Source organism: Bidens hawaiensis, unplaced genomic scaffold (assembly GCF_021521415.1).
Source record: "Bidens hawaiensis isolate Kalapana, Puna unplaced genomic scaffold, B.hawaiensis_p1.1 tig00058698_1, whole genome shotgun sequence".
Lineage (NCBI taxonomy): Eukaryota > Viridiplantae > Streptophyta > Magnoliopsida > Asterales > Asteraceae > Bidens > Bidens hawaiensis.
Window position 1 is genome coordinate 33,567 of NW_027500560.1, and position 17,080 is coordinate 50,646.

At 33.4% G+C, this 17,080-nt stretch overlaps 1 protein-coding gene across 1 annotated transcript; it reads left to right on the top strand.

Annotated features, from left to right (window-relative positions):
* Positions 1 to 9,995: 9,995 nt before the first annotated feature.
* LOC143602346 (NAC domain-containing protein 73-like) lies at positions 9,996 to 12,049 on the top strand. The gene is made up of 4 exons (XM_077079488.1): positions 9,996 to 10,071; positions 10,256 to 10,442; positions 10,531 to 10,720; positions 11,167 to 12,049. Exons 2-4 carry the CDS (start codon positions 10,326 to 10,328, stop codon positions 11,721 to 11,723), a joined length of 864 nt encoding a protein of 287 aa, XP_076935603.1. The 5' UTR covers positions 9,996 to 10,071; positions 10,256 to 10,325; the 3' UTR covers positions 11,724 to 12,049.
* The last annotated feature ends 5,031 nt before the right edge of the window (positions 12,050 to 17,080 follow it).

Consider the following 17,080-nt stretch of genomic DNA (forward strand, 5'->3'; position numbering starts at 1 on the left):
CCATTCGTTATATATGTTAGCGAATGATAATTAACATATAAGGTTCATTCGTCAGGGGATGTTAACGAATGAACTTAACGTATGATAGCGAATGAGAGTCTCATTCATTAGGTTTATTTAAAGAATGAGATTATCTTCTATATATACCCTATAAGTTAACGTAATCGATAACAGATCAAATTATTATCATCCGAGTGTCGTTACTCTGTCCAAATACTCTCTCAACACACACATTCACACGTAGTTAACGTAATCATATAGATCCTAATCGTATATCATATAAAATACTAGATCGTGATGTATATGAGATCAGATCATGCAGTTTCTTATTTCAACATTCTATTGTTCTTGAACTCAGTCCCGTTGTCACTTCATATTCTTCTGATCAGAAACTTGTACAAATTCTCCAACTTCTTGAATCGCTATCAAAAGTTTCATATTTTGAATCTAAAAACATCGCCCACAAGAATCTAGAATAATCATCATTAACCACTAAGCAATAGATTTCGCCAGTAATACTTTTGACATCAACAGGACCAAAAAGATCCTAATGTACTTGTTCAAATGGTAAGTTGATAGAGTTAAACATCTTGGTTGGATGGGACTTTTTCTTCTACTTTCCTTTCTTGAAGCTAAGACAATCTTTGTAATATTTTGGATCTTTCGTATTTGTATTCGTATTCGTTTACCCCATTCGAGAATGTAATTTGGATATTTGATTTAAATTTTGAATTTATTAGTATTTAACTTGGTTTAACATAATTTATATTCTCATAACTTTCAAACTCGTTAAATAATAATAAGAATCTTTTAAAATCACTTAAAACGGCTAAAAACGCATGTTTAGAACTACAGGGACTAAAATTGTCATTTTTAAAATTCTGGTGGAAACCCGCCCTTTGCATAGCGCCTAGGGAGCCACCCTTGCCACTTTTTGTAGCGCAAACTTGTACTGATCAGCCAGTTTCGTTTGTGATTCTCGTTTAATGCTAAATCGCTAATTTTTAGTTCAAATCTCGTGTTTTTAGCTACAAGAAATCCTGATCATTTTTACTAGTTTAATTGCATCAGTTCGGGTTAATTCAAGAGAATTGAAGGTTTGAGTGTTTTGGCGGGACAGAGTACGGATTCGCCTGTTTTGGTCAAAATTGAATGTGTTTGGATTCGATTTTGAGGTTTAGATTGGTTTAATGGTGTTCGTATTAAATGGATGAGTAGTTTGAGTGGTTGATTGTGGATTTTTGTTGTGTTTCGGATGAGTTTTACGTGTTAGTGTGTGATCTAGATTTGACTACATATTGGTTTGAAGTAGGAAATTTTATGAAAATTTGAAGGTTTGAATGCACATTCGTTATATGATGAATGCTCATTCGTTAGTTGTAACAAAGTTATTGATTTGTAGAAGTAGAAATCATGAGCTACACATCTTAGTTCTACGAGTCTGAGAACACTAAGCAGTCAGCAGTATATATATATATATATATATATATATATATAGAAAGGTTATAATAAGAAGTATATTTTTCCTAAGAAGTGTAGAAAGTGTGATTTCACCATTAGGTCTAATAAATCGCACCGCACAATAAACACATCTCAAATAAAATAAAACACACCGCACATTAAACACACTTTTCATATCCATCGTCAGATCAACATATCTAACGCACCAGATAACATCTTACACTTCTTAGACACACTTCACTTCTTATTATAACCCCACTGTGTGTGTGTGTGTGTGTATGGGAGAGATAATTTGAGAACTTGTTGAGTTTTAATAACTTTAAAAAATCCATTCTTAACCACATATCTAATTAAATATGATAGGTTATGTGGTTGAGATTAATTTGATTAAAAAATTAAGAGAGAGTATAAAAATATACAGTGATTACACTAATTTAAATGCCCATTGCACCTATGTAAAAATTTGACTCGGTGCGTAAAAAATGTTTTAATTTTTCTTTGTACATGTAAATTACATATATTACATATATGTAAAAAAAATTCAAAAAAAAATGTATTTCAAGTTCCACTGTTCTTTCAGTTTCTTCCATAAGGAACTTTCTTTCCAAGAACTCAGCCTTTCGAGTAATAAACACTTTAAGCTCGTTTGGATTGTAGAATAATATCCCATCGAATCTTTGGGATATCCTACAAAGATAAACTTAGTGGATCGGCTTTCAAGTTTGTTTTGGGTGTTGTTCTTGACATAAGCCTCACAACCCTATACCTTTAAATATGATAATGATGGAACTCTTCCATGCCATATTTCAAAAGGTGTCCTTTTCACTTTCTTGGTTGGTGCCATATTTAGAATACGGGCTGCGGAGATCAACGCGAAACCCCAAAATGATAGAGGTAATGTGCTTCTAGCTATCATAGATTGAACCATATCCAATAGAGTTCGATTTCTTCTTTCGGACACACTATTATGTTGCGGTGTTCCAGGAGGAGTGAGCTGTGAGACAATCCCACAACTCCTAAGATGATCTAGAAACGCATCATTGAGGTATTCACCTCCTCCATCGGAACGAAGTACTTTGATTGTTTTGTTAAGTTGATTGTGTACTTCATTTTGGAAGACTTTGAACATTTCAAAGGCTTCATCTTTGTGTCTTAACAAGAACACATATCCATAGCGACTATAATCGTCGGTAAAGGTAATGAAGTATCTTTCACCATTCCTAGTCATTGTCTTAAAAGGACCACCTACATCCGAATGTATGATACCTAATAAGTCTTTTGCCATTTCATTAGTTCCACTAAAGGGCTCCTTAGTCATCTTTCCCAATAAACAAGATTCACACTTATCAAATGAATCATCATTTGACTCCAAAAGACCATTCTTTTGAAGTATATGAATACGATCCTTGTTTATGTGATCAAGGCGACAATGCCAAAGAAAAGTCTTACTCAAATCCAATTTGAGTCTTTTGGTGCTAGATTGGTACAACGAGTTATCAATGGATGTATTATCATGAACTAATTCATAAATGCCATTAGACGGCATTGCTTAAAATAAAAGACATCATTCATGAAAACACAAATACCATCGTTTACAAACTTTAAATCATAACCAAATTGTCTTAATAAAAAACAGAGATAATATTCCTAATCAAACTAAGAGAATACAAAATGTTTTTCAAAATGACTTCCAAACCATTTGGAAGCTTCAAAACATAATCTCCTCGGGCTTGTACGTTTCTCCCCGGGTATAAACCGAACCTAAGATGAGCTTCCAATTCGAAGAAAATATAATAAAACAATTAAAAATTAATTACTTGTAACTTTCATGAAAATTAAGACCTTACCATATATATAAAATACACATCTTACAATTATGCCCTTAATATTAAATAAACAATAATAAATCCATTAAGGGCATAATTGTAAGATGTGTATTTATTATACATGGTAAGGTTTTAATTTACATGAAGGTTACAAGTAATTGATTTTTAATTGTTTTATTATATTTTCTTCGAATTATATACATATATATGAGTGCAATTACTGTACGCTAATGCATTAACGTACGGTAAGTACGCGAGATGCACAAAGGCAAAAACCTAAAACGCTCAGAAAATGCACAAAAAAACTTAAACGCTCAAAAACGGTCTTTGTGAAAAAAGTGAAAATTGATCGATTAACCATCCAAAACTGTTTTTTCGGTGAACCAGTGATTAATTGGATATGTATTGACGATTCCGAGATGTTTGGATGTGATTTCATGGATCGATTCATGAAAAAATAGATACGTTAAGGCATTATTGTATTGGATCTTCTCTCATATATATATATACACACACACATATATATACATATATATATATACATGGGATGGTTCAGAAGAGAAGTCATTTTAATGCAAGAAGTGAATTTTAACCATTGATTAAAAATAATCTATGACCTACATTGGTTATGACATTTTTGTAATTGTTGGTAACTACTTTTAGTGACTTTTAATAAAAAGCATAGTCTTGTAATTTTCTTCTTATGATAAATATTGACACTCACTTTTTATCTTAAGAAAATTCCTTTGATCATGCTTCTGTCTTCTTAGTTACCAAAAAGTGTATCGATGTAAAATTATTATTAATTGATTGTGTACATATAATGTAGGAAAGTGGATAATTTATGTTGTTTTTGTTGTCCCTTTACACTACATTATTCAGGAAAAATATCCAACATTTTTTTAAAAAAAAAATCTTATACTTACATGCTAAACCTGCACCTTTATTATCTTTTAGTTGTAGTTTCTATAATTAAAACACTTCTCAGATTCTCATATTTATGTTTATCAAATGTGTTAGTGTTTGGAAATAATATTTAGCGTATGTCAGTGTAGGATGTTTATGTTTTGTATAGTATGTGAATGTTTGCTTTAAAATGTGTATGCTTTGTTGTGTAGGATGTTAAATGTTATTGTGTGGCAATGTATGGTCGTGTAGGATGTGTATGTAATTTTGTGTACAATATATGTAGTGTAGGATGTGGACTATTATTGTATGAAAATGTATGGTAGTGTAGGATGTGTATGTAATTTGTGTTTTGTATCTATAAGTGTAGGATGTGTATGGTAAAAATATAGAATGATTAGTTGAGTGTAGGTAAATGTGTACGTATTGGTGTTCTGATACCAAAAACTTAAATTTAGTTGTTATTTGTAGCTAAAATGGATATATGTTTAACTGTTTTTTTTCTTGTTAATTGAATATAATTATTTTTTTCCATTTTTTTGATGTAAAATTGTTAATGTGTAAATATAACTTAAATATAGGGCAAAAAACTATCACATAACAATAATTACAAAGCACCGTAGATTGTTATCATACTTTTAGTTAAAAGTAGCTATTACAAAAAAGTTGATCTGCAACTACGATAACATTAATGTGTGGTAATTTTTTTTAAAAATTTAAATAACAAATTAAAGTATTAAGAAAACAATAAATTGAAACTTCCCAAAAATAAATACTTACCAAAATAAAATAATTAATCTTTACCATTATATCCTTTGATTTAATTTAAAGGAAAAGAGAAAAGAAAATTTGTGATTGATTGAGATGACTTCTCACACTTCTTGCAATAATCTCATTTCTCTTCTGAACTTAAACATATATATGAGATGGATCATGCGATAAGTGATATTATAACGAGAAGTCGATCTCAACCATTGATTATCTCCTAGTTATTCAAAACATTAATTCCTCTAATTACTCCTAAATTATTCTCCATATTAAATTTTGTAGAAAGATACAAATTTTAGAAAAGATAAATTGACTTCTTCATAAATCATCGTCTAGAATAATTTTAATGAAATATAATAGAAAGAAAATATTTTGCATTCAGGGTTTCATAAGATTTATTTGAATTTTATTTTACGTACCTACATATGAAAATAAATAAATATGTAGGTGAATTGTAATTAATAGATTACGTACACAAGTAACACAATAATCTACATATAGCTCATGTTTAATTATACAAATTGTTAGTTATTTTTATTTTTATTTTTATTAAAATGTAACTCTTATTACAAACACAACTTATTTTCATCTACACAAATTTTGTTTCTTTTGTTTTCACCAACACATAACTAATATTCACCTACACATAACTCGTATTCACCTACACATAACTAGTATTGCCTACACATAAAAGATAGATTATATAATAATTAAAAATAAAAATAAAAAACATGATGTGTTCCTACATTGCGAATATTTTACAAGTTTAGGTTAATACTATTAATTGTATGTGATATCATGAAGAAGTTTTGTTTGTGTAGGTTAGTTTTGTGATCTCCGTAGGTAAATACAAATGGATATGCTATAACATTAAGTAAATTTGTATATATAGGTTAATATTGTGATTTGTGTAGGTTATCATGAACTAGTTATGTGCATGTATATTAATATTGTGATCTTTGTAGGTGATAATACGAACTAGTTTTTTTTATGTGAAGGTTAATATTATGATTTGTGTAGGTATTTTTTATATGATGGTTCATGTAATTTTTTTATAGTATGAGTATGGTGGTTTTGTTTTATGTATTTTTTGAAGATTAAATCAAATTTAAAAATAAAAATAAATGTTTAGTCATTTGGTCATTTGTAACTTAGCATTAATTAGTATTAATTACCAGAAGAAACTCCTAAAATTTTTACTAATATACTTCTACAATTAAATAATCCAAAATTAATTAGAAAACTTTTGATTGGGTAGAATCTCCTCTCGCACTTCTCACCATAAAAACACTTCTGATATGAACCAAATTTTATATATATATATATATATATATGGTGGATCAAATACAAATGAAATTAATGTGTTAAACGTGATAATCAAGTAGAGTAATTATGTAATTATAGCATAGAGTAAGTACTCTACTTGTATTTATAATTACTCTACTTGATTCTTATGTTAATTTCATTTGTACGTTAACTTTCCCGTGTGTACGTGTGCGCGCGCACATATTTATAATTATTTACGTGTATAGCTAAAAAAAATTAGTACTAGTAACTTAGACCCCCACTCTCTTAACCTACAATAATGTTTACGAGATAACTTAAATCCTCAAGTATTTGGAAATAAACATCGATATTATATTATATTTTTAACGGCGTTCTAATTGTCTGGTAAGCCCTTAAGCCTACTAATCATCAATAGTCGAAGTTTGACATCTGATACGAAATTTCAACTGTCTGTTATTAATTTGACTGTTAGAGATTTGAACTTACTACCTCCTCATTGAGAAACTAAAAAACAAACCTCCTAACCACTAGACGAGAAGCATGATGACTCTTTATTACACTCCTTATTATTGGAAGGCTACGAGCTCTTTGGTAAAAAAAATAATTAAATAGTACGTATTATGATGTAACTAAAGTAGAAGTAGAACAACCCATTTGTCGGGGTCGGGCCAAACCCATACGTTATGTAAACGTAGGAAACTTCCCCTGTAAGTTTTGTGTTGCGTAGCTTGCTTGAGAATCTCATCATCATCATCGTACTTAGTATATCCCACCAATAACAAAGCTATGGTAGGGTCTGAGGAGGGTAAGATGTAGACAGCCTTACCTCTACCCTATAAGGATAGAGAGACTGCTTTCGGTGAGACCCCCCGGCTCGATAGTAGTTTTGCATCAAGCCTTGGACATAAGGCACATAGCACTCAATCATCGGGACACCGGCTGATCGGTGCATGTACCCTTGTCTTTCGGCTATCAACGCCACTACATGATGCCTGATTAACCGTCCGTCACTTTTAACGTTATTTTCACGAGATTAGTAAAATAACGTCAAAATTAGTGCAATTTCATTTTTGTCCACCCGATGGTTCACACATATATACATCATATGTGCGCACCACAAGCAGGGCTATAGCTTGCTTGAGAATCTATTGCCTGAAATTGACACCTAATTGCCATTATTATATATATACTTATCATTTTCTTTCATTTGCATTTTCAACAGGAAAATTATAGTTCTCATTTATTCTCTTTAATTTATATCATTTCTGGTATATAATTCTATCAATCTTAATATTTAAATATAATTAAGATTCATATATTTTGTTTTTCTTTCCGAACAGTCAAAAGGAGTTCTATTTAAATCATTATTGTGCTGACAAAATTAACAAAAAGTAATATAAGATACATCTTAAATCTTATGAGTTATGACTCTTAAAAGGTAGTGATTTTTTATTGTGATGTCTATCACTCAATTTTAGATATTTTACTATTGTCTAGGTTGATTTACTCACATAACAAAAAGGTAATACCCGATTAACTGAATTAAAAAAAACATGATAATAAACTTTTACGGTATAGTGTCCATGGGTATATCAATCATGTCTGGTTGGAGGGATGATGGGAAGGCTTGCGCGTTTAGTTGTCCAAAACACGACTAATATTTTTATTCATGTTATACTGTCACAATGTGCGAATTAGATTTTTTTTTTTGTTTTAACGTGTCGGTCTAGATTTGTCTAGTTAACATGTTGCAACGTATTTGTGTTGTTCAATCTATTTACGCTTATTAACGCCCTTGGGATAATGGGTTTCGAATTTGCACGTTCAATTGTCCAAAACACCAACTCATATATTTTTTCATACAATAACTGAACCAAATAAACGTTTTTACACCCCCGCCACAACATGAGAATGTTAATACTAGTTTTTAATGAATATAAAATAAAAAAACACTAATAAATACAAAGAAATAAGAATCATGTTAAAAATGGTTTTGTCAAAAATTTGCCTATCATTTTATAACAATAACTAAAAGAAAAAATTGCATACATGTACACAGTTAGTTCTGAAGATGATGAGTAGAAAGCCAACACAATTTACTTTATATAGAAATCAGGGCCGGCCTAAGGGTGTGGTGGGGTAGTCGACAGCCAAAGACCCGACACCCCGCTAGGCCCGAATTTTTTTTTAAATTATATGTATTTTTATGAAAATAAATATGTATAATCAATGTTTCAACACAATTACATAACAACTAACTTGGTCTAGTGACAAAGAGGTATGATATATAAACCCACTTAAAATTAAATTGTTTAAACGCAACAAAATATTTTTTATTACTTAAGCCCAAAAAAAATTTCGTCTTTGGCCCAAAAAAAATTTCGTCTTCTCGGAGCCGGCCCTGATAGAAATAAAAACTGATAAAAATATGTGTGTTTCGAAAATATATGTAGTTTGGTCTAATTCTTTTGCATATGCATATGTTTGTATGTGTAAATATCAGAAGTATTGGTTGTGAACATAAATTCTAGGAAAACTTAATAATCTCAAAAAGGATGTACACTACATGAGAATGAATAAAGTAGAACTAGAAACTTGTAAATTGTATACATGTCTCTGTGCCTCTTGGTATACCTCTCTTGATATGGATTCACCCCAAGACCCAAATGGCAACTTTTGTGCATTATATCTACAGTGTGATACATATATTTTAAGTAATTTCAAATGTTAAAGCACATTCTACAATACAATAATTATCTTTTTGTTTAACGGTCAAGCATTGCTCTTTGTTTCTTTGTTTCACATTGATGAAGTGACGGAGTGGATGGCACCACCTTACTCTAGGTTAAGCCAATGGAAGAATAAAAAATCATGTAACCTACGTAATTTTCATTCGGGTAAGTAAAGTTTTATTTTGGCAAAGCCGCAAAATCAATCCATATGCTTGCCATTATAATAAAATAAGTTGTAACGTCGAGCTAAATTGAGTTTAGCGATCCTGCTTGTATGAAGTTCTAGTCAAGCTCAAGCTAGTATTTGCTCGGCTTACATATTACATATACATATAGATACAAGCAAACGACATAAGTAAGTTATAAAGTTGGTGTAGTTTTGCTATTCATATATATGTGACATCCACATACATATATGTAGAGACCAAATCAACACATAATTATGGTAAAATAGCCCATATAGATGGATGGCTTTGACCATACTCTAGGTTGACGCTGCAGCTCTCTCCCTCTATCTACATACTGTTGCTTCATCTCCACTCTATCCATTTTAAATTAATTAAGTTTTTTAGTTTCTTGTTCTTAATATTTTTTCTTTAAACTTAAAAAGGTCACAAATCTTGTTTACAAACTGGATTGCCTAAATGTGTTAACAGCTCTTCAATTCGTTCAGCAGTGTAAAAAAGTTAGTAACTTACCTACGTGTTTAGCAATCGACGAGAGGGCATTTTGGTAATTTCATCTTAGTAGTTGCAAAAATTCCTTCTTACCACAAAAGAAAATAAAAGGAAAGAAACCCGCCACTTCATTAAGATTTGTACTTGTCTGCCTAGCCACCTAAACATAACTAAACTTGGCTTCCAAGCAATCCTATTTCTTTATGTCTACAAAACACCAATTTCATTCCTTCACTCTTACCAAATAAAATATCAACAAAGGAAGTACCCATAAACTCTCCATCTCTCTCTATATATATATATATCAAGAGTCTTTGAGGTGTTTTCTTGATGAAAATTTAGGGTTTCATAGAAGATAAAGTTAGCAAAGAGGGATCGATTCTATTCTTTCCCGACGCCGAGAAACAAAATCAGGTTCGCGTATCACTCTTTTCGTGTATTATAAAAAAGAAACACACCTACAAGAAGCTAGACTTGGTTCTCACAATGATTCTTTAAAAGATAGAGAATTTACTTTCTTTTGGCTCTTTAATTCATATGTACTCCAACCAATTTGTTATCTTTCTTTATTGAGAATATATTAATCTTTCTTGTCTAGTTGCTTTACTTTGAGGTTACACAAATTACTCCATTTGGAATGAGCATGAAATCAGCCAAAAACAACAGAAATGACTTGGTGTAAAGATAAAAGCAATACCCTCCAAAACCTCTCAACTTCTTCAAGAAATAATATTATCACAAGTTCATGCCCTTCTTGTGGACATACCATACAACTTCAAGCTAAGGTTTATGTTCATTTCGAGTCGTGTTAAATTTTTTTATTAATTTGTAGCTTTAGACGCGCTTTGAAACCGTAATGATTTACAAAAACAGGAGTTGATTCATGACTTGCCCGGTTTACCAGCCGGAGTGAAGTTCCACCCGACCGATCAAGAAATTATTGAGCACTTGAAGGCTAAGGTTGGATGTGATACTAATGAGCTTCATCCCCTTATTGATGAATTTATTCCTACAATTGAAGGTGAAACCGGGATTTGTTATACTCATCCTGAAAAATTACCAGGTAATTATGTTCTTCATTTAATTACTTCTATAGAAAAACTTATATTTGATATATATAGATACTATACGTATATATTATTTAGTAATAATATTTATTAGTTCTTTAAAATTCAACAACGATATCTTTCACTGTCTGGTAATAATATTTATTAGTTTTATAAATTCAGAAACAATATCTAGCTTCCACTAGAAAAAATTATCAATCACCTTCTTATGAAGGATATTGATGAGTGCTATGGTATTGCTAAAAACTGAAATAGAGTAGTTTATGATGTACTCCGTTTATATTATTAGATTATCTCCTATACTTCGAGCAAATTTTAACAATTTGTTGATATTTTGATGCTTTCAAATTGAACAACAATTTGAATTGATTTTTATAATGACCATTTCTTTAAACATTTCAAGCCCACATAATTAACCAAAAACTATCTATTATGCATGCAGGGGTTAGCAACGATGGGCAAATTCGCCATTTCTTTCACCGTCCTTCGAAGGCTTACACAACTGGCACACGTAAGAGACGAAAGGTTCTCATGGATGACGAAAGGGGTGAAACAAGATGGCACAAAACAGGCAAGACCAGACCCGTCTTGATTTCAGGTTCAATAGGCGGGTACAAAAAGATACTCGTGCTTTACACAAACCATGGTAGACAAAAGAAACCCGAGAAAACAAATTGGGTGATGCACCAATATCACCTTGGTAGCAACGAGGAGGAAAAAGACGGGGAGATCATTCTCTCGAAAGTGTTTTATCAAACACAACCAAGAAATTGTGCCTCAGGCCTTAAAGAATCATTATCACTTGATGAGGTAACCGAGAAAAACATTAAAACTAGGAACGCGAGTTTCGTTCAACATTATAGTGTTGATTGTCCTTATATGTCGTATGACATTGATCGAAGGGAGATCAATAGGGGAGTTCCGTCTCATGTTACCACCAGTTTTGTTCTACAAGATGATACATTTGGTCATCTAGGACCCGGATCAAGCAAAGAATAAGGAAAATATTTTATAATAGTGTTGTGCTAAACGTACCTCACTCCCTCTTAACTAATCACAAGAGTAATTTCTCTAGTTTTCATACCAAAAGATAACGTAAAAATAAAAAAAAATAATAAAAAAGAAAAAAAACTTGCTAATTTGATGTTTCCAAGGAGTACTTCAACAAAAGTTAGAGCGAGCGGTGCGTTTAGCCAACCTTTATGTATTCAAGTTAAGTGATAAATTTTATAAACCCGTTTCTCTTCCCGGGTTCGAATTTCAAATTCAGAATAATGTATAAGTTTTATTGTATTCGTTGTTATATCATAATCGTTTTTGAATTATGTAAGAGATGAAGTGATGGTTCTTTAGTGAAGAGCCATGAAAAATGTTATTAGTTAGGCTGAGGGGTGTGGGGGCTCTAATGGGGGCTTTAGTGGGGGCTCCAACCAATAATATTATGACGTGTGGCAGAGAGAGAAACTGGATAAGGGGGTTGTTGGAGCCCCCGTTGGAGCCCTGGCCCTGGTGTGAAGGGGCTCCAACAGGGGCTCCAACGAAAATTTTTTTTTTATTTTTTTATAAATATATTCAAACAACGTATTATTAAAAAAACTCATAAATTATTAAAAAAACACACATTAATAAAAAAAACACATTAATATCTAAAATTCAAAATAAAAAAAAACATACTAAAAATTAAACAAACAATAATACTTAATAATAACACTAATCTAATACAAGATCATCGGGTTGCCTCGCCCACAAATGTTCAACCAACTCATGTCGAAGATTCCCGTGTATCTCACGGCTCTTGATATTTGCTATGTTATGAAGTCTTTGTTGATCACTGATTGTGGACGGTTGTGGCGGAATGTCACCTTGGTAGTTTTGGCAGATAGCTTTGCCCTCGTCTTCTAACGTCATGTTGTGTAGGATCAGACACGTGTAGACGACGTCCGTTATCCTCTCCCAAGTCCAATAACGTATCGGGTTCGCCAGTACATAATATTGTTTTTTCAGAGCTCCAAAAGCTCTTTCAATATCTTTTCTAGCAGACTCTTGCTTCTTCGTAAAATACTTCCGTTTGTCGGCGATTGGATCTGCAAAAGCTTGAACTAACAAAGCCCATTCGTTGTAAATACCATCGACCAGATAGTACCCGTACTTGAAGAGTTCTCCATTTGCAACAAAAGATTGAGGTGGTTCAACCCCGTCGATAAGGTCGTTGATCATATGTGACTGATCGATAACATTAAGGTCGTTATTTGACCCAGCAACACCAAAAAAAGCATGCCAAAACCAAAGATCCTGTGACACCGCCGCCTCAAGTATAAGGGTCGGCCCTTCATGATCACCACGGTGGAACTGACCTCGCCAGGCCGTTGGACACATAGCCCATCCAACATGCGTACAATCGATGCTACCTAGCATCCCAGGAAAACCATGTTTTTCTGCGTGCACCTCATATAAGAGTTGGATGTCATACATTGTAGGTTTACGCAGATATCTCCGAGAGTAAATCGATATGACTCCTACGTATATAAAATAATCTATAAACATATAATATATATTACAAAATGTAATAAATATTTAATAAAAACTAAAATTAATGTTTTTTACCTTGGCAGAAAAAATGAAGGGATTCACGTGCAACCCTTTTCGACATCTGTAAATACCCATCCAAAGCGTCCGATGTGCATTTTTGAAGAGGGGTAAAACCGGGGAGACCCCTAGCATCCTCCCTTTGTTGAAAAAAGGGATATCGTGCCTCTAAATCACTTGCTATACGCATGAACAATTGTCTGCTCATTCGGAAACGAGTTCGAAAATCCGACTCCTCGTATACCGGTTGAGGGCTAAAATAATGCCTAATCAAAGTATCGTTAGCACCCGATCGATCACGATCACGAGGTGGTGCTCTAACTCTCGGGACTCGAGGTTGATGGGCTTGATTTTGCAAGAGATCCACCACGGTTGCGGTCAAAACTCCCCCTACATGAAGAAGCAAATCATCCTCTTCGGAGGAGTCGGAATCAGACGAGTACCACGACATTTTTTTAAAAAAAAGTTGAGAAGATGAATTGATTTTGGGTGAAGGTTTGAAGTTGTGGTGATTGATATGGGTGAAATGGGGTATTATATAGGGAAAAAACGTTTTTTTTTAATTAAATAAGAGCCCAACGGCTCTTTGTATAAAACCAACGGCTCTTTTCATCAAAACCAAGACCACTTTACTCTCTCTTCTGCCGCTAACAGGCTCACGCCTGCATGTTTTTTCGCGCTAGCGCCCCGTTAGCGCCCCCGCTAGCGCCCCGGTGGTGTGGTGTTAGCGCCTGGGGGCGCGAGCGGAGGGGCTCTAGCGCCCCCGTTGAAGCCCCACACCCCTCAGCCTTAGGTTGTAATTTGCTTTTGGAATTTGTATAAATTATATTGTTACATGTGCTTATTCTATATTTAGATATGGGTTTGTCGTATGTTTTCCTGTATAAAGTTGGCGTTTTCATGATTGATGTCAAAGTCAAGTAATATGGACATGGTAGTTAGTTGATTACAATGACGGATAAAGAATTTTTTTATTTTTGATAACAAAGTAAATTGGGTTGGGTTGAATTCGATATGGTCATATTTGGGTCAGGTCGGAAAAGAAAGTTTTGTTATAAATATTCCAACTCTAATTCAACATAAAAATGTAGATTAGGAAATATTGTTCAAATTAGCATTCATTGTAGCAACTCTAACCAGATTTAACCGAATAGCAATGTTGGATTCGTAGGCCATTGTCTATGCCCGTTTTTAGTTGAAGTTAATAGGAGGATATAGGTGTTGGACGGCATGTCTAATACTAACTGATGTGGGCCCAAGTATAGATGACCGGGCCATTATGTTTCTTGAGGCCCAAGATCGTGCTTCAAAAGAGACTTCACGAAAATGGGCTTAACATGGGCTACGGGCTTCCGTTTCTGGCGTTCTACCAGTCAAAACGACCGTTGGAACGTGGGCCACGTTGTGGTAACCAGCCGTAGGCGGGTTATCCCGTTTATTTTTCCAAAATAAGGCCTCTAGATACACTTTTGGGCCACTTTTATGTTTTCGTCTACTTTTTGTGTTTTGTTTTGGACCGTTGTTGGGCCTTTAGTTGTTTATTTCGGCCCAAACCTATTTTGGCTTCTCTATTAATATGTTATGAATGTAATGTGACTGATCATTGATCAGAATTAATAAAAAAACTTTTGACTTTTCAAGTTCTTGACTTTTGGGTCAAATTTGGGGGTTTGGGCAGGATTTTCACGGGTATTCCAAGAATCAACGTGTTTAGCCTTCGGATTCTCATTGTACGCTGCATCACTAACCCATGAGATTTCTTGTTAATTACTGACTTACAAACCCTAGTTTATTCTCTTTTTATATCACAATATGTATTTGTGATCGTTGTCACGCAATAAAGAATACTTAGTTGTCACTAGCTCGTCGATGTAGTTCAGTTTATAGTGAACCACGTTAAATCCGCGTGATTATTTATCACTTTCGTGGGTGTTTCATATTCGTTCGTGTGAAAGATCCTAACAAATGATATCAGATCTTAGGCTCGTGGATACTATCCGATATCTTTTTAGTTCTTCGGGGAAGATAAGTGTTCAATGCACAAATTACACAAGAGAACACAAAGAACCCCCAGTCCCCCCCCCCCCGGGCCGCTAACGTTTTATTGTTACCATCGAAGAAGGCTGATTTTCGGTTTTAGGGTACAAGAAGGAGGTAGGGAAAAAGAACAGGGCGGTGGGAGCAGGAAGAGAATTCAATCTAAGATATAATATGTTGGAATTGTAAGGAGATGACACACTTTAAGAATCAGTGTTATAATGTTAAGAAAGAAGTGAACGTTACAGTCCAGCCGATGTGGGTTGCTAGAGATGAACAAAGCTGTGAAAAAAGAAAAGGTTTTGATTTAACAATCCAACTGACATACTTGACCCATATATAAAATCTAGTTTTGGATCCTGATAACTTTATTTGATATATTGCTGGGATATCATTGTTATTTTAGTGTCATCAGAATATTATAGGTAACCAAAATTTACTTAAAGATCGAATGAGAAAACGTGATAAAGATTTATGTTATTTTTGGCTAAGGAGCCTCTAATCTTTTAAGTAGTAAAATCCCGAGACGATGGGGATCAATTCCAATCGAACAATGCCCTTACAGGGTGAAACACCCCGAAAATTTTCATACCAATTTTGACAATTTTGGTAGGTGGGGGACCGGTTAGTCATTTAGCTAAAATAATATACGATATCGACATGTGGCTGATGATTAATCAGGCGGAATGACACATGGATGATGACTAATCGGATGGAATGGCATGTGGTTGATGACTAATCGAATGGAATGACACATGCTGTGAAATTAGTCAATTTTCCGTATTTGAAACCCGGTCCATATTGCATTTTCAATCTTTATTTAATCAATAAACCGATGGATGTTATGTTATATGGTGTGATTTTATGTTTATACTTGGTGAATTAACTCAATCTTGTGTTATAATCAAGTTTATTTAAGTATATTTGCTAATTTGGGGTATTTAACATGTCCAATGACTAAAAATGTCAAATTTAAAATTTTCTGAAACTCAAACACGGAGCCGTGCATCCTTACCATGCCCCCGTGGTCACCTTTATTGAATAAGACAAAAACTAAGTACCTGGCACCTCAAAGCACGGGGTCGTGCTTCCCTTAACACGCCCTCGTGTCCAGCTGTCATTAATAAGACATAAATGTGGTCCTAACACATGAAACACGGGATCGTGCTTCCCTTAACAAGCCCCCATTTCCAGCTGTCATAGATAAGACAAAATGTGGTACTGACACTTGTAACATGGGGCCGTGTTGGTGTAACACGCGGATGTGTCAGACTACCACTACCAGCTCAGTTATAAATAGAGGAACTTGTTTCATTTATTATACCAGAATTCCACGTAAACACACACACTTTGCACTTATAATCAAGCATTTTGGAGTTGATTAGAAGGCTTGAAAGGTCTCTACTCAGTTAAAAAGAAGAATTGTCATCTTTATGGTTACATTATCCTAATTCCATCTTGTTCTTCGTCTTTCTTCTTCATCTAAGATTTATAGCTAATTGGGGATTTCTATAAATGATAATCAAATTGATATTTTTTTCTATTCATAATAATCAACAACAAAATTTTGTTGGGTCTTTAACGTGCATACAACAATCTATCATATAAAGTATTTTAAATTCTTGTTTTAATATATAAATGGACATGAAATTCATATAATAAACTTCATAGAACTTTCATAAACAATTGTATGCATAGTTTTGTTATTTGGCATTCGTTCTTTAAGAAATCAC